General features: G+C 43.4%; 2 protein-coding genes across 2 annotated transcripts in view; one reads left to right on the top strand and one right to left on the bottom strand.

The window, feature by feature from the left end:
• hs1bp3 (HCLS1 binding protein 3) overlaps window positions 1-24,242 on the bottom strand; it is a 259,964-nt gene that overhangs the window by 35,243 nt on the left and 200,479 nt on the right. The gene's annotated exons all lie outside the window — the stretch shown is intronic.
• Window positions 1-24,242, top strand: part of adam22 (ADAM metallopeptidase domain 22) — a gene marked incomplete at its 5' end in the record, with an annotated part of 151,043 nt that overhangs the window by 102,237 nt on the left and 24,564 nt on the right. Inside the window, 13 exons of the mRNA XM_080427209.1 lie at window positions 687-771; window positions 1,020-1,110; window positions 1,366-1,417; window positions 7,343-7,442; window positions 8,126-8,197; window positions 14,123-14,215; window positions 14,985-15,065; window positions 16,719-16,769; window positions 18,505-18,568; window positions 19,183-19,288; window positions 21,702-21,827; window positions 22,799-22,967; window positions 23,723-23,834. Coding sequence (XP_080283335.1) covers window positions 687-771; window positions 1,020-1,110; window positions 1,366-1,417; window positions 7,343-7,442; window positions 8,126-8,197; window positions 14,123-14,215; window positions 14,985-15,065; window positions 16,719-16,769; window positions 18,505-18,568; window positions 19,183-19,288; window positions 21,702-21,827; window positions 22,799-22,967; window positions 23,723-23,834 — 1,202 coding nt within the window. The remainder of the gene's footprint in view (window positions 1-686; window positions 772-1,019; window positions 1,111-1,365; window positions 1,418-7,342; window positions 7,443-8,125; window positions 8,198-14,122; window positions 14,216-14,984; window positions 15,066-16,718; window positions 16,770-18,504; window positions 18,569-19,182; window positions 19,289-21,701; window positions 21,828-22,798; window positions 22,968-23,722; window positions 23,835-24,242) is intronic.

The raw sequence follows: 24,242 nt of genomic DNA, 5'->3' as shown, positions 1-24,242 counted from the left end.
AACCACTGTGGTCGAAGCAATGTTCAAATGAACAGAACTGGAGTTGTCGTTTTCACATTGGAGAATGTTACTCATCATTTTAGTCAGAACTTCAGCAGCATTTCAGAGACAGTGTTGGGCGAGCTACTTTAAAAATGTAGCTACTGTATCTAAGCTACTAGATAATCTTCACAAAAAGCAACTAAGCTACACTAAAAGAATAAGTTGACAAATACACTAGAAGTTACTTAGTAACTTGTAGTGTAGTCAGTGTATGCAGTTGTGTGGCTGAGGACATGTTATGACATGACTGTAAAAAGCTACAAATGGATGGAGATGGAGAATTCTCTCTTTGATGTGATGCACTCTAAACTGATCTGTTGTGATATTTTATGTTGATGTGCCACACTGGGGACGTAGTGATGTAGCTTTTGTCGAGCTGCACAGCTACATGGTTAAACAAATAGCTGGACTACTTGAACGCTACATCATTGTGAAAGTAGTGAAGCTGCCCACAAGCTGCTGGGAAATGTAGTTCAGCTAGGAGCTTAGCTATACTTCTAGCTAAGCTCCTGCCCAACACTGATGCTCAGTTTAATGGTAGTGGTATCGCCCCCCTGTGGATTATATTTCAAGTTTTAGCATTAACATTTAAATGTGTTTACACGATGAAGCAGGATATTAACAGCATTTTGTTTTTTTACCAGAGGGAATCGTTTCCATAGCAGCTGGGGAGGGGCTTCCTATATGGGCGGAGTTTGTTCCCTCACAAAAGGAGGCGGAGTCAACGAGGTGAGACCCAGTTTTATACAGAGAGTTAAGCCTCTTAAATAATCCTTATCTTAACCTCATCAAGAAACTATTACTATTATTATTAGTATATCTAATGGTTTTTAATGTGTGTCTTCTCTCTCTCTCTCTCTCTCTCTCTCTCTGTCTCTCTCTCTCTCTCTCTCTCTCTCTCTCTCTCTCTCTCTCTCTCTCTCTCTCTCTCTCTCTCTCTCTCTCTCTCTCTCTCTCTCTCTCTCTCTCCCCTACAGTATGGAAAGACAGATGAGATGGCCATAACCCTCGCCCAGTCGCTTGGACAAAATATTGGCATCTTTTCTGACAAGAAGCGGATTCTCAATGGTACAAGCAATCACTAAACACTCTCTCTCTCTCTCTCTCTCTCTCTCTCTCTCTCTCTCTCTCTCTCTCTCTCTCTCTCTATATACACACACACACACACACACACACACACACACACACACACACACACACACACACACACACACACACACACACATATGCTGGGCACAGTGTTAATCTAACAGTGTTAACGTAAGCATGGACCCACATAAGGGACGTTACAGTGCGTAGCTGATGGCGTTGTGTTTTCCGCAGGCGAGTGCAAGTGTGACGACCGCTGGTCAGGATGCATCATGGACGATGTTGGGTAAGTTACTCCTCCACGTCGTCACCGTTTACACCAGCGGCTCATGTTTCTCCTGTAGGGAGGGTCGTCAACTACCTGAAATTCTAATAAGGGACATCCGGCCCAGCATCCCTTATTTCCAGTGGTGGGAAGTAACTAAGTACATTTACTTAAGTACTGTACTGTACTGAGGTATTTGTACTTTACTTGAGTATTTCCAATTTCCAATACTTTCACTTCTACTCCACTACATCTCAGAAGCAAATGTTGTACTTTTACTCCACTACAATTATTTGAAAACTTTAGTTACTAGTTACTTTGTAGATTTTGATTATTATTACAAAACATTACCCACTTCAGCCCGATCTACAAGCTCACAATGCGTCACGATGCGACGCATTGTGAGCTTGTAGATCTGCTATTTTCAAAGATTCTTATACATTTGAAAACTTGTGAAATGGGACATTCTGCATAATGAGTACTTTCTACTTTTGGTACTTAAAGTACATTTTGATACTAATGCTTTTGTACTTTTACTCAAGTCAATTTTTAATTCCGGACTTTTACTAACAGAGTACTTCTACATTGCAGTATTGATACTTTTACTTAAGTAAAAAATGTGAAAAGTAACAGTTTATGACATACAATAAATGTAACCATATCCCAAACAAACTAACATAACATAACATATGCATACTGTACATACATACATACATCATAAGACCTTTGTATTTGTGGGTCTTTTGGTTTTACTAACAAGGGATGATTCCTTATTTCAAGGGATGTTTGGCAACCCTACTCCTTTATCTGCACAGTAAAGTGCAGATAAATCACTTCAGAAAAGCACAGAAGAGAAACACATTTCTATCTATTTGACGTCCAAAAATATGATTTCCCATAAACTTTACTAGATGATCTAGGCGGACGCAATTACACCAGATCACCATTAGGTGTCACCAGAGTCAAGTAATTTTTTTGGCTTTGTTCATGAAAAACGTCATGGTAGTTTTTGGCCAAAACGTGTTCAAATTCAGCTTCATCCTGATGGGATAACTAAACATTCTAAAGAACAAATTCAGCTTCATCCTGATGGGATAACTAAACATTCTAAAGAACAAATTCAGCTTCATCCTGATGGGATAACTAGACATTCTAAAGAACGCCATCTCACTTGCACAACTTCGAAATAATAATAACATTTGCCTACGGGTGCTGACACAATAGTATGTACTTCTTTTATGGCCACATAACTGCAGCCCTTACTGTTTGGTGTGATATATGTGTTGTGATGTACTGTAACGTGTTATAATGACATAACCCTCTGGATATCTTTTGTGTTTTAACACATTTAGACCGGGAAAGCATCATGTGTCATTTTAGATTTATTTGGCTATTAAAAACATAGCAGATATATGTATCTGTTTTGGAAAAATTTGTGTTTTAAAGAGAACATTTTTAACTCAGATCTGTGCTTCTAGGGGTTCCTGGAACAACATATTTTGAGATGGGGGTCCGCGGCCAAATACACATTTTGGGTGGTCCTTGACATGGAAAGGTTGGAGCACCACTGATCTAGCAACATACTGTTAGGATTTAGAAAACATTTTTAGATACGTATTTGACCGCGGACCCCCATCTCAAAACGTTTTGTTCCAGGGACCCCCCAGAGGCAAAGATTTGAGTTACAAATGTTCGCTTTAAAAAATATGCATTCAAAGATTTGCACACTTTTTCACGATTTTTCAAAAATAGCAGATATACAAGCTCATAGCGCGGAACTCGGTGCCTCGCTATGAGCTTGTAGATCTGCTATTTTTGAATATCCCAAAAGAAATCTAAAAATCACACCCAGTGTGAAGAGAGTGGTGCCTTTGAATTAGTGTAACTGGTTGCATCCTTGTGTTGCAATCAGCTGCAGCTGTTGAGGCCGTGCTCAAACATACGGACGGACAGACGGACGGACACACACACACAGTCAAGTGTAGGAGTGGCTGGCACCACTCAAAAATGACAGAGATGCGTTCCCGGTCTTACTGGGTTAAGTGTTCTAATCATATCAACGTCTGTCTGCATACGTGTGCTGTGTTCACACCTACATGTGCAAGCTTGCTGGAAAGTGTGCAAGTCCACACGAACGTGTCTTGTGTATTTTGTGTGTGTGTGTGTGTGTGTGTTCACACCCCTCTTCCTTAAACACCCCTTTTGCGTTTCCCCTCAAAATCCCAAATGGGACAGCAGGTGAGCCCACGCTTGGTTATACAACGGTGCTCGTGCCCTCTCAACCAACCTAGGAAGGGTTGTCAGTCATCACAACCTATTCCCGTCTCATCCAATGGCATTTGCAGCCTCAGCGGCTCAATGCTCCGCCCCCTCCGTCTTTCTTTATCTGAGTCATTATGAACAAAGCGATGTTTAACCACTTAAACCCTATATACTTTGTTGACCGGGGTCCCCCAGGGGTCTGTCTGTCTGTACGTGTCCTTTTTTTTTTCCTCCACCAAATCTCTTCGTCTGTTTTCACAGAATATTTGCCTTTTATGACGAGGGTTGGGGATCCTTTAGGATTTGAACTATTCGGGGTTCCTGAATGATTCCCTTTTAAACGGTCCATTTCCGTAACGGTTCCCTTTAACGATTCCTATAGGGGTTCCATTTGTACACTCTCAGAGTTATGATGGTCCTTGAAATTAAAACAGACTTGCTTTTTCAGAAAGAAAGCCTGGTTGCCACATTAAACTGCTATACTCGGGGGAAACAAACATGGCGACTGAAGAGCGTTAAGCCGACAGAAGCTGTCTGTTTTTCATATGTTTGTTTATATTGTTACATTGCACATAGCTCAGACAACATTTACATTTTAGTTCGATCTAATATTAGTCCGAAAAAAACCTCTGTTCCTGTCCCCACATAATCACAGTTTAGCCTAGCTCTGGCCTATAGCGTTAGAAGGAGTTCTCTTTAACGCTATGGTACTTTTGCAGGCTGCGCAGCCTCTCGTCTAGCCTGGCTCCACCCCCTGAATCCTTTGCCTAGCATTCAGGGTCTGGTGACGCTTTCGAAGGCGGGTGTTTCTCGGTTGAAAATCTGTACGACGAATCGGGATCGGGACAATCCAGTATGAACCAATCGCGTTGGTTCATAGTGGAGTCCCACTTTGGCCACGCCCCCATCTCAGAACTCCGCTGCATTGAGAGGGCTTTCAGACTGAATAATGGTGTGAAACGACATGAAAATTCAGGCTGAGTGTCAGGCTACCTCTCGTCTGCTTTTGCTTCTTCGTCTTATATCTGCTTGAGTTGAAAACCTACTCTACTTAGTGGGAAGTTGGGAACCCTCTGAGCTTCCCACCTCACGTCTAAAATACACTTTTTGGCCAGGTCACTGGAAGGAAAAAAAAATCTTTTTTGGTTACTCCACTGCCCCCCCCACCCCCCTTTTCTATTGACCAGATTTTTCTTTCCGGTGAAATATTTTCTTTTGTGGCCAAAAAGTGTATTTTAGACGTGAGGTGCGGGGCTCAGAGTGTTCCCACTGAGATGAGTAGGCTTTGTTTTGGTGAGTAGCAAAAGTGTATTTTTTCTTTTTTTTAACCACAGACGAGAGGCTGTGCACTGCCTGTGGTGCGCGGCCCGCGCAAAGGCCCGAAAGCCCCATAGCGTTAAGATAGAACTCCTTCTAACGCTGCGGACCAGAGCTAAGTTTAGCCATGCTGCTGCCCCAGAGAGTGAGCTGTTCCCTTATTAGTCTCGCGAGCCAGACTGTTGGCTCCTACGCTTTTCCGAATGCTTCCGTCGCCATACAGTCTGGAGCACGGAAGCTCTGAAAGTGATCTGCCCCCCCCCCCCATCCCTCCCCAACACACACACACTTCCGTTTCGTCTTTGCGGTCACGTAAATTTGTCCAACTGTAAATCAAAACAATCAAAGCATAGGCTATAGCCTATAACTTGCTGCTTAGCAGAAATGGGAATTACAAAATATGTATTAAAGATATTTTAAAACATATTTTGAATGGAAATGACGAACAGAAGACAGCTTCCATTTCTTGGCTTTCGGGGAGGTGTTGTTCCAGACTCTATATATCGCTTGTGGAATAGTTGTCTGGCGATAACGCTGGACTACTCGCTATATTCTATCAACTGTTTGAAATGAGAGGTGGCCCGGCCATGCCAGACTATCAGGGTTGAGGTGGTTAAAAACAGCGGGCTGCATTTTTCATCATCGTTTTGTGTGTGTACTTCGTTCTTCTGTATTTACTGTCTTAGTCTTTTTGTTGTTGGCTGAAGTCACCTGCTGATTACGTTTAGACCAAAATGTTATCGATTGAATGACTGTTGTTGGCCGCGCGCCGTTGTTGTGATCGTTCAGCACGGGGGTGCTTTTGAAAAACAAAACGAACGCCTATTATATAGTCTCATCACTACGCCTTCCTCCTCCATCACTAACCGATTGAAACGGTCTGCAATGTCATTCCCATTCTGAAACCCTAACCCTATTGTTACACACCACAGAGGGCCAAAAAAAACATGTCATATGTCAATGGTATTTCAGACACTGTTATTCAATGAGAAAGCACCTCTGTCATGTTCACGGATTAAGTCTTCGGTTTCATGCATGTCTGACTACACTACTAAACCACTGACACTGTGTAGTGTGTGTGTGTGTGTGTGTGTGTGTGTGTGTGTGTGTGTGCGACTGTGCGTGTGTGCGTTTGTGTGTGTGTGTATTCATGCGATGCATGCATTATGTGTCTGTGGGCTTGTGGAGAGCATTTTAAAGTCCTAACTCCACCATTGAGCTGTGTTTTTTTTACACAAGAGGTATCAATGTCCAGTTAGGATGTTTGAGCTCATTCCTCTTCTGTGGGATTTGTTTTTGTTTGCCGTTGTTACTTCCTGTTTGTTCCTAACTTCAATTCCGGGGTGGAAGACAAGGATTATATAAACAAGGATAGGACAGATACGTCACTTAGCTTGTTCTGGCAAAATCCAGCTGGCGGATTCATCAGGCACTGGGAACAAAATGTTTGTGCGCGCGTGCGTGCGTGCGTGCGTGCGTGCGTGTGTGCGTGCGTGTGTGTGTGTGTAGACAACAAACATGTCTTCTATGTTGCCAAAGTTGCTCTGTCTGCACATTGCTGTATTGAAGGCTCCCTGATGAAACTATATTTCATGAGAAATATACTCAAAGTTCCATCCGTGCGTACTCGTTTCAACGAGCTCTAGCCCCGCCTCCGAGCGAGGAAGCGAGGAGGAGAGGCGAGGAGGACGTAGGAATCGATCGGATTTCGCTTTAAGGAATGGGAACGCTCCTCGCTTTGTCAGCGTCATTTTGAAGCGACGGCAAAAGGCTCCATGCACAGCAGCCATATTGGAAAGAAATTGGGCCTCTTACTTCCTTCCTTCACAGGTGTTACCAATGATACTAATTAAGTGACCATTCTGGTCAAACAGAGTGGGCGTTGATATTGTGCATGTTGGCTCCCTGGAAACAGGGTCTCAAAGTGGGGTCCAGGTACCCTCATTAGTATACCATTGGCAACACCTGTGAAGGAAGTAAGGAAGAGGCCCTATTTATTTTCAATATGGCCGCTGTGCATAGATAGAGCCTATTACTTCTGACGGGCCAAACTGCCTTTTATATCAGTAATGTATATATATCCTATCGCTTTATAGTGGGATTTCTTAGTAGAACTACACGTTTTCAACAGAACAAAGAGTGTTTCACTGAGAGGCTATTTTTGTCATTCATTGAAAATATCATTTAACCTTAGCATTTGACATGATGTTAATTTATATATACACATCACAGACAAAATAATGGTTGCTGTGTGTGTGAGTGCGTGTGCGTGTGTGTGTGTGTGTGTGTGTGTGTGTGTGTACGTGTGTGTGTGTGTGTGTGTGTGTGTGGTCAGCAGTGTGTAACGTTGTGCTTGTGTGTGTCTAGTTTCTACCTGCCCAAGAGGTTCTCAGACTGTAATGTGGAGGAATACCTCAACTTCCTGCACACTGGAGGTGGAGCCTGTCTCTTTAACAAACCACTCAAGGTACGCACGCACGCACGCACGCACGCACGCACGCACGCACGCACGCACGCACACACACACACACACACACACACACACACACAGGTTCACATTACAATACCTGCAAGGACATCAACATCTTAGGATGGCAATTTTATAAATGCCATTTTTACCCTAAACCGAGTCATATACAAAGTATATAACTCGGCGCGACATGCCTAACTCAAACATATTTTTTTTACCATAAAACAACCATTTCTCAAACTTATATTTGTAATACAAGTGTGCATGCACACACACACACACACACACACACACACACAAACACACGCACACACAAACATGCACACGCGCACACGCACACGCACACAACATGTTGTGCTTTTGTAATCTAGTTTTGTCCAGGTTGCAACGTGACATAGCTCTGTTTACACATTGCTGTGTTCCCTTTAATTGTACATACATTTCTTAATTTTTAAATAGATTTTATTTTGGCACTTGCTTTGCCAATGTAAATGTATGTCTGCTAATAAAACTGAAAATGTAACGTGTGTGTGTGTGTGTGTGTGTGTGTGTGTGTGTGTGTGTGTGTGTGTGTGTGTGTGTGTGTGTGTGTGTGTGTGTGTGTGTGTGTGTGTGTGTGTGTGTGTGTGTGTGTGTGTGTGTGTGTGTGTGTGTGTGTGTGTGTGTGTGTGTTGTGTTAGTTGCTGGACCCACCAGAATGTGGGAATGGCTTCGTGGAACCAGGGGAGGAGTGTGACTGTGGCAGCCCTGCGGTGAGTACAGTATGACATCATCATGACATCACAGTTACATGGGTTACATCACAGGTAGACGGGTTGCCCAGGAGAACTGGTTGCAGGTGCTTCAGAACTCTCTTATACTGGTCTAGACTGGTTCTCAATGTCAGGTTTGGGCTCACATGGACCCTTACGGGAACCCCTATTTGTAACTATACCTTTGAGGACAGGAACCCCTGTTGGGGTAAATACATACATTTGTAGTAATTTTTGAATAAATATTTTCTCAGAAAACTTAAGTCAGGATTTAGAAGGCGTTTTTAGAATCGGCCTCAGGTCTAAATGGGAGAGTGTAGAAATGGAACCAAATGGACCCTTACAGGGTCTGTAACTCCGAGAGTGTAGAAATGGAACCAAATGGACCCGTAAGGTCTTTGAGACCGCAATCTACTCAAATTCTCAGTGTGAATTTGAGTAGATTGAGGTCTCAAAGATAATTTTTTCCCCCGTTTTGTACACTCACAGAGTTACAAACCCCATAACCCTCCATCTGGACCCCTGGTGGTCCAGACGTTGAGAAACAGTGGTCTAGAACCAGGAACTGCTTACGTGTTGTGCTGATTACTAGAAAAGTGTTTTGAAAGATGTCCTAAATGCGTTGACCACAGCAGTGACGGAAGTCGTGGGCGCCTGATAGCCGAGTGGATGCCTGACAGAAAGTCCCTGGTTCGATTCCCAGGACGGCTGGACCGTTTTTGTGACCTCTGGAAATCCCACAGTTAACTGTTACAGGATCAGAAGTTGTAGTTTAATTTTGTGTTCAAAAACATCTATGTTTGTATGAAGTTTGGATATGCTCGGTGGCGGAGAAATTGTATTTACATGTGTTGTGGCTAGAACCTTCTTCCATCACTTCAACTGGGACAAATTGACTATGTTTATAACCTGAGGAATCTATCCACTACACAAGTCAAAGGCATGGACCTGCAGAGGGATTTGAAGAGGCAGGGGCTGGAATTTCAAAAGTGCACCTATTGGATTGGACTTTTACGAACAATTACCATACTTTTAGGCCGTGAAACCCCAAAAATCCGAGAAGGCATCATTGCGTGCTTAATGTCCTTAAAGTCACGCACCCAACCCACCCAACCCTTTGAACTGAGCAGATTGGACCTTCCGTTCCAGAGATAATGGCCAAAACATCTTGAAAATGGCCAGTTTTGGCCATTGTCGCCCGTTTTTCTTTAATAACACAGGCTAGGAAGGTCGTACGGCAACAAACTATATATCTGAAGAAAGTTCACTTTGAGTTGCATCCAATACATCCACTGCCGTTTCTTTTTTTTTTTCCCACTCTGGAGAGGGCACTTTTTTACCGACGGGTAAAAGGGCAGGGGCTCAAGCCCTCTTTCATGTCTATGTGTGCACCTGGGCCCTACTTTGAGAACCATTGCTGTACAGCACGGATCACCCATGCAGAATTGGAGACACTGCATGTCACTCCCCCGCTCTCTCTGCACCCTGTTTCCTGTCTCTCTCTGCACCCTGTTTCCTGTCTCTCTCTGCACCCTGTTTCCTGTCTCTCTCTGCACCCTGTTTCCTGTCTCTCTCTACGCCGCGATGCTGTGTTCACACTGCCAGACACAGAGCTACAGGCTACCATTCCAATGGAAACCAGCCACATGAAGATACAAAGCTTCAGGCTATTCATTTTCTTTTTTTTCTTTTTTTCTTTTATCCTACGATTTTTTTTACCCTTTTTCACCCGGTGCCAATTTTCTAAGTGATACTACCCCTACGCTACACTCCCCCCAACAGCCTAGGGAGCCCAGGGCCGAGCATTCAATGCATGAGAGCCAACTAACCTTCTGATCACCTGACAGGGGGGAGTTTCCCCGGTAGGACGTAGCGCGTGGAAGGAACACGTTATTCCAACCAGTTCCTTTCCCCTCCATCAGGCGCCCCGGCTGTCATGGGGGAGGCGGTATAGCGACCAGGATTACTTTGTGAGGGTATTACCTACCCTAGGAGACACGTGGAGAACACGCAAAACAGAAAGGCCTTTTCACCAACCCCACCTAGGGTATGGGCGCTGATGAAGCCGAGGAGAGAACACGCCCCCGGCGCCCACAGCGTCCCAGGCGGGAATCAAACACAGGACCTTCTAGCTGTGAGGCGACAGCGCCACCGACTGCGCCACCCTTGGCAATTCATTTTCAATGGAAACCAGAGAAATGAAGATACAAAGCTACAGGCTGCCATTCATTTCCAGTGAAATCCAGAGACATGAAGATACAAAGTGATGCCCAACGTTTGCAGCTGCTACAGAATCTAGTGAGCTGCCTTCAAACGCCGCGAGAAAAATACAAAACCACTAAGTGTTGTTTAACCCTTTCCACTCACCTTTGTATTTGTATAGCTTTGTAGCTGCCAGTGTGGACACAAGCATAACTATCATAAAGGCAGAAAAGCCTGACAAAAAAACGAAACAAAAAACCACTACTAATATTAATACATACAAAAAATAACTGCAACTTTTGTCCCAAGTGGGAGTGGTGCAGTTAATAACCCATATTCCAGCCAGCTTCTTTACTCTTCTGTGTAATTCTCCAATATGACTTTCATCTCCTCATCACATTGTCTCCTGATAGTCAGCTGGGTATCGTGAATCTCCTTGACGTGGTTCAGGTTACCAAGGAGTTCCGTGTTCTTCTTGATCAAAGCATTGTTTTCCTCCCGAAGTGTCCTCAGCTCTTCCCTGGTGTGGTCCAGCGCTCTCTGGAGATGTACTTCCTTCTGAGAGTTCTCCGAGGACGTCTTCGTGTGCTCCTCCTTCATCCCCCTTTCCTTCTTAGTCCAGTCGTGCCTTCCCCTTTCCCACATGTTATTCCTCTCGGCGATGTTCTCTTTGAGGATCTTTATCTCTGAGTCTTTGTCTTTCTCCTTCTTAATCAAAGTCCTGAGGCGATCCAGTGCGATCTGGAGCTGTTGGTCTATCTGATAGTTCTCAGAGAGCACCTTCCGGCACTCGGCCTTAAGCTTCTTTTCATTGCAACTCCTCTCTTCCCTTTCCTTATCATACATGACAAGCCTCTGCGCCATAGTCTGTTTGAGGCCGATTATCTGCTCCTCCTTCTGAACCACAATTTCATTTTCCATCCGACATTTTCTCAGCTCGTCCTTGATCTGGTCCAGTGCGCACTGGAACTGTGACTCTTTCTGGTAGCTGTCCCAGAGCGCCCTCCGGTGCTCTACCCTTTCCTTATCGTAGTGTTTATTCCTCTCAGCCATATAGCCTCTCTTCAGAGCAGATACTCCCTGCCTCTTTCTCAGAAACACTAGCTTGGTGTCGTTCTCTTCCCTCTCCTTTCTTAGACAGACGCTCTGAAAGAGCTTTGAGAGCGGAGCACTGACATGGAGTCACGGGGTTTGAAGTGGGAATCTGATTGGTCCCTGGGACCGCGGTGGCTTATGAACACTCTTGATGAGGTCACGATGAGGTCATGATGACGTCACAATGACATTTTTATAAGCATTATCGTTACTAGTTTATTGTTTACTGAATGGATCTCCACTAGTCTTCCTGGGGGCCATATAAGATGCATACAAATATAATAAACATGAAAAATACATAATTACATTACATACAACATAAGATTACGATTCTGGTCATGTGGTCTGCTGCAACAAGTGTGTCGTTAAAGCTATCTTGAATGTTAATATATTTTGTGTGAGATGTAACAGTTCCAGAATTATGTAGATCTCTATACATAACTGTGTGTTTGAGGAGATTAGTTCTTGGAGCAGGAAGTGTTAAATGGCCACGGCTGGCATTCCTGGCAGTGGCGAAGCGTCATAAGGGCCACTGGGGCCATGGCCCGGTCAGTAAAGACCCGGCCTGCCCTGTCTAGCTGCTCAAACTCCTGGGCAAGATTCGACAGAAAAAATAATTCTGCTCCGACGACAATAGACTCAGCCGCCGGCCGCGACGCTCACGTTACTGCAGTGATACATTGGCTGCCCCATTCGCACCTTTTACTAAGCTAAAGCTGCCGCCTCCTGCATTACAATGGTCCAAGTGTAACCTGTTAAGTATCGTAGTCTGTAGGAAGCATAGGCTACTGTCAGATCATGACTTAAGGAGTCCAAAAGAAAATGGATCCTGGGATTCATGAATTAAATTACAGAGGTGAGTAAGTACTACTCAAGTACTGTACTTAAGTACAATTTTGAGGCATTTGTACTTTACTCGAGTGTTTCATTTCCATTTTGATGCAAATACTTTTATACTTTACTCAAGTACATTTTGAATTCCGGGGGGGGATACAGATCCTGCCCGGTCAACATTAGAGTCCACCCTACGCCAGTGATTCCTCGTGTAATAATAATAGTAGTTGTACTTGTGGAATTAGTATTGCAAAAATGATTTGTGACAAGAGGAAGTGTGTGTGTGTGTGTGTGTGTGTGTGTGTGTGTGTGTGTGTGTGTGTGTGCGTGTGCGTGTGTGTGTGTGCGTGCACACGTGTGTGTGTGTGTGTGTGCGTGCGTGCACCCGGCTACCGTCAGACTGCTGAACAAGGCCTGAGCACCGCCTATATCACCAGGCTGGCCTGTCAACTGGAACGTTGCAATTGAAACCGACTGTGTTCTTCTGTGCAGACTAGGGCTGGTAAACAAATATTCAATATTCGAATATGGGGAAAATATGTATATTTGAATATGAACATTAATATTCGATTTGATCATACATTTTTTTATGTTTATTTGACAGGGACAATACAAAAAACTATGTATCAAGTTATAAAAACAAACAAAATATATGTTTTATTGGATCCGAGCACTTAATACATTGTTTTTTGTATTGTCCCTGTCAAATAAACATAATAAAAAAAATATATATATTTATTTTTATAATAATAATATTCGAATATATTCGAATATCTGCCAATTTTTAAGACCAACATTCGAATACCATTTCTGAGGAATGTTACCAGCCCTAGTGCAGACTTTACTTTCCCTGTGGACCTATACCATGCAGGGGTCATCAATACAGTATGTGCGTACTGTACATGGACATGATCCTTGTCCTTGTCTGTGGCAAATTTAAGATTTTGTGTTAAGACCCAACTGTCTCCAGGTTTTCTTCAGAATATCTATGACACTGATTTGCTACGGTGTGGCACATTATGAGTCCACTAGCACAGTGGTTCTCAAAATGTTTATTTTCAAGGACCCCCCCATAACTCTGAGAGTGTACTAGGCTGCACTAGTGCTCCTGTTTTCGTGTATAGAGGCGCGGGTAAATAGAGGCGCGGAGAGATTGCGCCTGATCCCATTGGTTCACCGATCTGTCCGTCAACCCCCGCCCCGTTAACACAATATTACGAGCGACGCCCACTGCACTCTGGTTGGTTGGGGAAATGAAACACTTCCTATACCGGGTACACCGACGCGCTCCTCCACGCTTTTATTTTTTAGCAAAACTAAACAATAAAAGCCTGGAGATCGAGGCTAAGAGTGTACAAACGGAACCAAATGGACCCTATGGGTCCATTTGCTTCCGTTTGTACACTCTCAGAGTTACGCACCTGTAATGGTCCATTTGGACCACCTTTCAAGGACCACCAAATGTCCCTCCCGACCCACTTTGAGAACCACTGCGCTAGTATACATTTAGAGGGCTGGCTCTTTGTGTTTTTTGGTAACATTATTGTTACCAGAAACGATATTTATTTGCATTATCATTACTAGTAGTTGTACTTGTAGAATTAGTATTGCAAAAATGGTTTGTGATAAGAGGAAGTGTGTGTGTGTGTGTGTGTGTGTGTGTGTGTGTGTGTGTGTGTGTGTGTGTGTGTGTGTGTGTGTGTGTGTGTGTGCGTGTACGTGTGTGTGTGTGTGTGTGTGTGTGTGCGTGTACGTGTGCGTGTACGTGTGTGTGTGCGTGTGTGTGTTTTGTAGGAGTGTGCCAGAGAAGGAGAGAGCTGTTGTAAGGGATGCACTCTGACGCAAGGCTCCAAGTGCAGCGATGGACTCTGCTGCAACAACTGTCAGGTAGCAGCACACACACACACACACACACACACACACACACACACACACACACACACACACACACACACACACACACACACACACACACACACACACACGCACACACACACACACACAGCCCCTGTCACTAGAATAATAAGGACACCAGGTTTAATGTGGTTCATGGAAATAAACGACACATTTGGAACACATCTTTGGCTGTTGTATAAGTCAGTGGTTCTCAACCTTTTCAGGCCGCGACCCCCCAAAATAATCGTATTTGAACTGGGGGACCCCCCACCCTGACAAACACTTGGAATGTAGGAGTTGAGGCATTACATTTAGTTTGACTCGGTTCCACAGATACAAGTTTTGAAAAAAGTTTTGAAAAAAGTTTTGAAAAAAGTTTTGAAAAAAATTTTGAAAAAATGTTGAAAAAAGTTTTGAAGAAAGTTTTGAAGAAAGTTTTGAAAAAAGTTTTGAAAAAAGTTTTTGAAAAATGCCATTTTGAAAAAGGCCGTTTTGAAAAATGCCATTTAAAAAAATGTTGCCTCTTATGGCTCTTATTAGTTTTTGGCCAATGTTTGACCAGTTTTTATAGTATAGTTTGTCGATTACTTTTGATCCAGTAATGGTCTATTTCTTTTCTTTTTTTCTCCTTTTCTTTTTTGGTTTTTAAAAAAGTATTCAAAGTCCTTAAATTGTCATGTGGGGACCCCCCTGGGGGTCCCGACCCACAGGTTGAGAATCACTGGTATAAGTAATAAGTATAATATTGTGTTGTGTGCAGATGGAGTTCATGGGTGTGGTGTGCAGAGATGCGGTGAATGACTGCGACATCCCAGAGAACTGCACAGGAAACTCCAGCCAGGTAGAACTAACTGCAAACATCCCCAGTGTGAAACCTGACCTGTTTATTAACAAAGACACTGACTTCCTATCCTTTGAGACACACGGGTACTCGGGGGGCCATTTGTCTTGGAATTGCAAACAACACAGGTACTGTATCAGGATCGCATTTGTGAGCTGGATCATATGCAGTGGTATCTTTTTATGCCCTATAGTGCGTGCCAACGTGGGGGGGGGGGGGGGGGGGGCGTGGCATAGTAGCTGCAGACATACTTGTGGGGTGCAATGTTAAGTCAACCTGTTTTATACCCCTCAAAGATGTCCGCCGCTACCAAATGACACTTGTTGACGCCCCTTTCAGGATTTTGGGCACGGACGATAGCGCTAAACTGGTTATGTACGGTATTGTAGTGCAAGGATCTTGCAACATGAAGAAGAAAAAAATCCCTAAGCTCCGGAGCAAGGTTATATATTCAGTTAGTTTTTATTCGTTTTTAGAGCGGATTTGCTAGTTTTTATCTTGGAAAATGCTAATAGTTTTAGTTCGTTTTTTATTAGGTTTAGTTTTAGTTTTTTTATTCTTTGGATTGTTTGTCAGCTGCAGGATTGAAAAGGTAAGTATTGTGTAATCAAAACGTAACAAAAGATAGCATTTAAAATATATATTCAGTTACTATAAGCGTTCCTAAATGGTTTTGTTCTGAGGCAGAATAGACCACGCTCCACTGGTGTTCACAAGGGCTTTTTATTTCCACCCAAGATAGACAATGTGAAAAACTGCAACATAACACAAATAATATATATTTTTGGGAGCACTTGTATCAAATGAAATGTCCTTTTTCTGCTTGTGTGGCTGTAGCTGTATGTTAGACCTTAAGTCTGCTGCTGCTGGATGAAGACCCTAACCCCAAATAATTGGCAAAACACTAAGATTGTATTGATAATATAACATTAATATAAAAATGTATGTAATAGAAATGTCATGGTATGTTTTCTTTAAGACCTCCAAAAATGGGTTTCCATTGTGACACCAATAAATAGGAAATTATAGTATAGTACTTTAACTCCACTGATCCAAGCCGGAACGCAATCGAATGATTGATCATTAACACATTAACCGCCAAGAACGTAGTCCTACGGTCCGTTAAATCCAACTGTTAAGCGCCGAGACCGTAGCCCTACGGTCCACGGTCTTTTCGCGCTAAAAACTGAATGTTTTTGATCCACTTCCGTTTCCGGTTTGATGACCGGAAACGGAATTATTTGGGATCCGGTTTTGACGATCACGTCCGCTCCCATTCTACAGACGAAACTGAAACTCAATTCTCTTCCTGTAGTTTTTTCTCCTCGCATTTCACTGTTTAACGTAATCCGCTCTAACTACAACATGGATGCCCCGTTTGACACGTGATTTTCACTGGGAGATACGTTGAGATGTCGCGGATGTAAACAGACCGTGTACGGCTCAATCTTAAGGATTTTAACAAGATCTATGGCGAAAAAAACAAAAAAACAACAAAAACACCTTGGCACTGGTGAGTACATTATGAGATTAACCTCTGGCGGTCGATGTGTTAAGATAACACGGTAGCCGAATGTGTTAAGTGGTCCGATGGGTGGGCCGCGAACGACAAGCGACTGTGTGTGACTTAGGAACCGTCTTTTTGTGTTACAGTGTCCACCAAATGTCCACAAGATGGATGGTTACACCTGTGAGAAGGACCAGGTGAGTTCATCAGGTGTTTACAGCATCACCTGCCGTATATCTGCTGACAAAATGTGCCAGTGAGGTGACATAATGCAGTGGTTCTCAACCAGGGGGGGTCCCCAAATGATTTTGGGGGGTCCTCCCCAGATGATTAGCTTAAAGGGATAGTTCACTCCCCAAAAAAAATCATATTTTCTATCAATTACACCCCATGAAGTCTTGAGATCTTTTGGTTTTTGTCACATTCCTAAGTAAATTATTTGATGACCTGCGGAGTCTCCGTTAGGCTATGGAGATAATGTGTACCGATTTGTGTGATGTTTGGACAAAATGTGTAGGAGTAATTTAGAAAAAAAAAAGATGTGCAAAAAATCGACCGGCCTCCTGGTGGCGCTATATTAGGGCAACGTTGAAATGGTGGCATTTGTTCCTCAGCGTAGTGTGAATGTTCGTGCAAGGTTTCACCGCAATCGGGCGCTGCGTTCATGATTTGCAGCATTTTGTTCAAAACGGGCCACAAAAATCACACCGATCCGTCTTGATCATATGAGAGATCATGTGTACCGATTGGCGTAGCGGTCCGGGCACCTATAGGCTCAGTGTAGCCTGACAGCGTGTCACGGGTTCGAGTCCCGATCCCAACGACCTTTGCTGCGTGTCACTCCCCATCTCTCTCCCCATCTCCTGTCAGCCTACTGTCCTATCAATAAAGGCATCAAAAGTAAAAAAAATAAGCTTAGAAAAATCGGCCTGGCGGAGACAAAAATGCAGGGCAAAGGGTTTTCCTTGGCCTCTAGGGAGTGCACATACAAAGTTTTACACAGATCGGCGCAGTTACAGGTAAAAACACGAATCGGCCTGTTATACAGTAGCGCCACCATGAGGCTGATTTAAATCAGTGGCATTCAAGTGGCATTTCTTCCTCTGCTCAGTGAGAATGTGCGTGCAAAATGTCACCGAAATCGCACGCTGTGTTCGTGATTTGAGGCATTTTTGTTCAAAACTGAGCATTCCTGCAAACTTTGGAAGCCAATCTCAGCCAATCAGGAAAAAAAAAATCTGAAACCCCCATTTCGTTTAATGACTATACACTAGATACTGTGTACCGATTTGCGTGATGATGACAAAATCTGTAGGAGTACTTTCAATTTTCCTTTTGCAAAAATCGGCCTCCTGGTGGCGCCATAACAGGCCCATGTGAAAAGTGTGGGCAGAGGTTCTGCTCTGGCATCCAGGGAGTGAGTGTGCACTGTTTAGCTGTGGCCCGGCCCAACGGTGCCGGAGATTAGCTGTTCACAGACAGAAGGCGGGACGGACGGACACACACACACGGACGGACGTTGTAAGGGTACAAAACATAGTCTCGGCCACGGCTTCGGCCTGGCGGAGACAATAATAATAACCATAATTAAAAATAAGACCATTACTGCATCAAAAGTATCAACACAATACATTATACAACATTTAGAGGCAAATGTTAAAAATAGCCGATCTACATGCTCACAACGCCTCGCGCTGCGAGGCGTTGTGAGCATGTAGATTGGCTATTTTCACATCATTTATCTGTGGAACCGAGTCAAACAAAATGTAATGCCCCAACTCCTACAATTCCAAGTGCTTGTCAGGGTGGGGGGTCCCCAGTTCAAATGTGATTATTTGCGGGGTCTGAAAAGGTTGAGAACCACTGACATAATAAAGACGCTGTCAACACTAGTGCCCGTTATGTGTGAAACATCCGTGTGTCTCTGTGCAGGGTCGCTGTTTCAACGGGAGGTGTAAAACCAAAGACAGACAGTGCAAGTACATCTGGGGAGAGAGTAAGTGTCAAAAGTACCTTGGATATTCCTTCAACGTGTTAAATATCCTTACTGCATTTAACGCAGTGAGGGTATTACATGGTCTTTAAGTCTGTTTATTTTCCCTTCAGTGCCTTCTACTCTCTTCTGTTCAGATGTATTGACATATTTTATATTGATGCCTGCTGCATCATCTCTTCTGTTCTGTTCTGTTTCTTTATTAAAAGATGACTTGAAATGGTTGCACAGGAGTGTATTATTTCATATTTTTTATTAAAATCTTTAGCTGACCAAAACATTGATCTTGTGATCTTGCAAAACAGTACGCAGATTATTATTATTATTATTTATGCTGATGTTCTGTTTGTTTAACCACTTAAACCGTACATACTTGGCCCGCTTCTTTTTTTCATACACCTTCGCCGAAAATAACTGATCTACAAGGTCACAAACTGTCGTGTTGTGAGCTTGTTGATCTGCTATTTTCGCTGAACGTTCGCCCCGAGAATAGGGATGCTAGTGTTCATGTGGTTAAAATACACTAAAGTAGTGTTGCCTTTGCACACGCACGATCAATGCATTGATCGTCATCGACACCAGTGATACTCAGAGCTGTGTGCTTTGTTCACCACTAGAGGCCACTGCTGCAGACAAGTTCTGTTACGAGAAGCTGAACATCGAAGGGACGGAGAAGGGAAACTGTGGCAAGGACAAAGACACATGGATACAGTGTAACAAACAGTAAGTCTGTTCCGTTTTTTTATTTTTATTTGCTTTTGTATATAAATATTTTTTTATTTTATTTTGTCTTTATAAGAGACAGAAGAAGGGATACAGGTACACGCCAAAAATGTAATAAAACGTTGATTAATTGCAAATTAAAAACAAAACCAATGCATTTGTTTGCACTACCACACACTTGAGCATGACAAACATAATACTAATATAATACTTTTTATTTTTTATTTAGAGTAGCCAATTATTTTTTTACCCCTTTTTCGCCCCAATTTAGTTTGTATGCCAATTAATTCCTCCCCACACACATGTCTGTGTTGTCACTGCTGTCGTATCCTAATGACTCACCTGCCAGTGAGGAGCCCCCACCGGGAGGACGTAGGGCCTCCGTCCTACTCCTCCCGCCCAACACTCCCCGCTGACAGGTGCCGTCCCAGCCGGTAGGAGTACATGCAATGACCAGTATCACCCTCCTCCCCGCCCGGCTTCCCTCCCCTCAATCTGGGAACCCATCGCCAAATGAAAAGGAAAAACAGCGCCCTCTGCTGTTTTTTACTATCTCACTTGGCTCTGGGCGGAAGTCGACGTAGCACACGTGCGCAAGGAAACCAGGGTTTTGGTCTGCCTTCAGCGCATCACTTCCGGTGGTGCGCTTATGTTTTCATTCCCACGAACAATATTTCTACACGGAACACTAACACCACTTCTCCCAGAGAACATGGATCGTTTTGGTTATAAGCCCACTTGTTTCTATGATGAAAGAGCAAGTTAAAATGTGAATATCTTCCCGTGGTTTTGTCTGCTTCGAGGACGCTATTGTTAAATGAGTTTCGGTTTGTTTCGAGTGGGGAAGGATCGGCGGACACGTAAATCCCGCCCACTACATTTGATTGGGTAAAGCGTGGCCTGCTTCCTGATCTGAAGGCACGCCCACTTGTAGGCCAGTGCGTACGCGATATGACGAACCCCCCCCCGACAGATTCAAACGGAGAGCAGAATCTGTTCTTGAGAGATTACCCTCCACTGAACACGGGCCGATTCTGTTCGTGTAGACGCTCGACAAAGCCGGACGCACCACGGCGGATTCGAAACCACAACCTCCGTGGCGGTGGGCAGTGACTTTACCACTGCGCCTCCCGAGCCACCCTAATACTAATAATATCATATGCTGTACACGCACATGTACTGTACTGTACAAGTGAGCACACAGTAATACAGATACATACATACTGTACATGTACAGATATTATACACAAACAGATACCCGTAGTCTCCATGACCTTTCATCCAGCACCAACGTCAGGCCAAATGTTCAAACGAGCTCTCCATTGGGTCACATTGTTATTGTGATGGTACTGTAGGCTGTGTGTAGAATTACTGTTTACTACTGCACCAATTATCATGTCTGTTCTGGTTCCAATACTGTATTTGGCTAATTGCAGAGCATGGCTAACTGAATAGTCGGTATCCTGTAGTGCAAGGATGGCAGGGAGGACGTGGTCAATTATTTAGATTCATGTTTACAAAGGAGACCTGGAATGCTGTTTGCTTCTTTGTTTAATTAAAGGTGCTACACCATGAATTTAACTTTTTTTTAAAATATATATATTTTTGGGCTCCCCAGTGTCCCTTGTACTCAAAAACACTTTTAACACTCAGTTTTTCATCTTAATGTCATTTTCTGAATGGGCGTGTCTGAACAGGCCATTTCACATTTTCCCCATGGTGATGTCACCATGGGGACCTAATTTTAATAGTCCCGCCCCCTCATTTTCAGTCTCGACCTCCCTTATTGTTTACAACCGGCGCCATTGGCCATATTCTAATGAGGGCGGGGAAAAGTGGCGAGGAGGGCGGGGGGGAGGTGATGATTGACAGACAAGCTTCCTCAATAGCGCCCCTCTGCCCAAAGAGGACGTTTTAGTATTGCAGCTGAAAAGGCTTGGAATGACAGACAGATTATGAAAAAAAAATATCTGGGTGGTTGTTTAGGCTTAAACCTGTATAAAATGTATTAAGGGACAATATTTATATAAAATAAATATGTTCCATGGTGTGCACGCATGCATGAACGAAATCGTGAACGTTACAGTTCCAAGAAGTGAACGCAGGGCCGTTTTTTTTCCGGTTATTGCGCGGACTGTGGCCGTTTTGGGGCGTTTCTTTGTTACTTTATTTCGGTTTTAGGGTTAGGGTTAGGGTTAGGTTAGGCTTATGTTATTTAATAAAAAAAAAAAATAATGTCATGGGTGCATTTTTCGCCCCCCCCCCCGACAAGACATAGGCATTTGCCTACATTGCCTGTGCTTAAACACGGCCCTGAGTGAACGGGTTCGTTCACCCTCACGGCAAAGAACTACTTCTTATGAACGAATCGATCATGACCGACGCTGCGCGTCACTATTCCTGTGTGTTTCAGAGACGTGCATTGTGGGTACCTGCTGTGCGCCAACATCTCACCGGCCCCCCGCCTGGGAGAACTGCAAGGAGGCCTGACCACCTTCTCTGTCCCCCTGGCCCAGCACAGCACCTCACTGGACTGCAGGTACCGCATACCGTTGGTGCTCAAAGTGGGTACCAGGGGGTCCCCAGCTAAATAAGTTAATATAGCGCACAATCATTTTAACAACTTTAACCATTATTGTACACTTTGGTTATTTAACCCATTAAGACCTGAGGTTGATTCTTTAAAAAAATCTAAATCCAAACAGTTTTTTGGAAAAAAATATATATAATCAGGATTTTTCAAAAATAGCAGATCTACAAGCTCGTAGCGCGGCACTCGGTGCCGCGCTATGAGCTTGTATATCTGCTATTTTTGAATAGCCAAAGAAATCTTAAGTGACACGGATGCGTTCCGGGTCTAAATGGGTTAAAAATAGCAGATCTACAAGCTCATAGCGAAAATAGCTCATAGCGAAAAACAAATTTAATCGTGAACATTTGTGCAAATCTTGAATATATATATATTTTTAAAGCGAACATTTGTAACTAAAATCTTTGCTTCTGGAGGTCCCTAGAACAAAATATTTTGAGATGTCTTTTGTAGCACAGGAGGTGAACTCGAAGAAAACGAGCACTCCTTTTTCAATCTGACTGGTTTTCCAATTATACTGTAACACATACTACTGTACAGTATGCAGTAATTTGAGACTAAATGAACGCTAAGGATTTTACTTCGAAAGGAATGAGAAGTCATCAATTCATTCTTATTAGTACCAAAGACAACTGAAAGGCATAGGAGAACAGTAATGTCAACATATAGCGACATCTGTCTTGGAAAGTCCAGCTGAAGGCTGGGCACAGTTTTGTATTTTGGGTGAGATATATTCCCCTTTAATCAGTCATTAGGGCTAATAGATAATTAATTAATTTGTTTTTAGATGGCTGAATTTTGTCTGATAGAATTCACAAAATATCGGCCCTTGATATCTAGATATCTAAGTAGATATCTAAGTAAATATCTAAATAAATAAGTGTGTGCGTGTGCGTGTGTGTGTGTGTGTGTGTGTGTAGTGGGGGTCATGTATTTATAGATGGAGACAGTGACCTGGGGTACGTGGAAGACGGGACGTCATGTGGAACAGACAGAATCTGCTTCAACCACAAGTGTCTCCCAATCCAGCAGTTCAACTTCAGCACCTGTCCAGGAACCACCGACAAGACCATCTGCTCTGGACATGGGGTACACACACACACACACACACACACACACACACACATACTTACATTACATTACATTACATTACATTACATACAACAATTACAACAATTTGTGTGCACTGTAATAGAGTGTTACAGTTTGTAAATCCCAACAGTATTACATTCTTTTCCATAGAGTTGTTTGGAGAACATAAGGTCTGTAGTTACTATAAGGGTTTAATTAGTTTTGCTTCACAACATAAATTACACCCGTCGATTACTCAACCGTGAATGTTTAAGTTACTAATTACTAATATGGTTTAAAGTGTGTAAACAACAGGTGTGTTGATTTGTCATTCAGACAGAGGAAAACCCATTCTGAAGATACTATCTGAGTTAACCTACTGTACATGCATACTGTATATTCTATAGTTCACGTTCAGTTCATTGGGGTCCTTGGCGGGGTTCCAGGGGGTCCCCAGCAAAATGTGTTAATATAGCCTCACAATCATTTGAACCACTTTAACCATATATTTCATAGTTTGGCTATTCAAAAATGTTCCTTTGAGTGTAGTGTACTTGTTGCTGTTTAGTAATGAACTTAGCTGTGTGTGTGCATGTGCGTGTGTCCCTGCGCACGTGCACGTGCGGGTGCGTCTGTGTGCGCGTGTGTGTGTGTGCGTGTGCGTGTGCGTGTGCGTGTGCGTGTGCGTGTGCGTGTGCGTGTCTGTGTGTGTGTGTGTGTGTGTGTGTGTGTGTGTGTGTGTGTGTGTGTGTGTGTGTGTGTGTCATCTGCAGGTGTGTAGCAGTGAGCTGAGGTGTGTGTGTCACCTGGGCTGGGTGGGTGATGACTGTAACTCCACCAGTCCTCTGGGTTACCTAGTGGTGGGCCCCACCGCCTCTGTCTCAGGTAAGACCACTCCTCCGTCTGTCCATCCATCCATCCATCCATCCATCCATCCATCCATCCACACTGTACCTCCACCCCTCTGCCTCCATGGCTTGTCTCATTCTCTCTATTCTTTTCTCTGCGTCTCTCTATACCTCTTTATTTGTGTGCACCACCATCTTCCTTTCAACTCCATCAACTCCATCAAAGCCATCTATGTGTCCGTCTCAGTGGTCCAAATGAAAGCTTTTGTTCTTACCAAAAGAGCACACTCTATTCTAATCTCACTCACATAGACTATTACCTGTGCTGTTCAACAACTGTTTCATAACAAAATGTTACAGCCTAATATTGTTCATATCCAGTGGTGGAAAAAGTACTCAAATTCTTTACTTAAGTAAAAGTACCAATACTGCAATATCAAAATAC

This window comes from Gymnoscopelus braueri, assembly GCF_963280865.1.
Source record: "Gymnoscopelus braueri genome assembly, chromosome: 4".
Lineage (NCBI taxonomy): Eukaryota > Metazoa > Chordata > Actinopteri > Myctophiformes > Myctophidae > Gymnoscopelus > Gymnoscopelus braueri.
The sequence above is the reverse complement of the archived record's forward strand: the minus strand, read 5'-3'. Positions and strand labels throughout refer to the sequence as shown.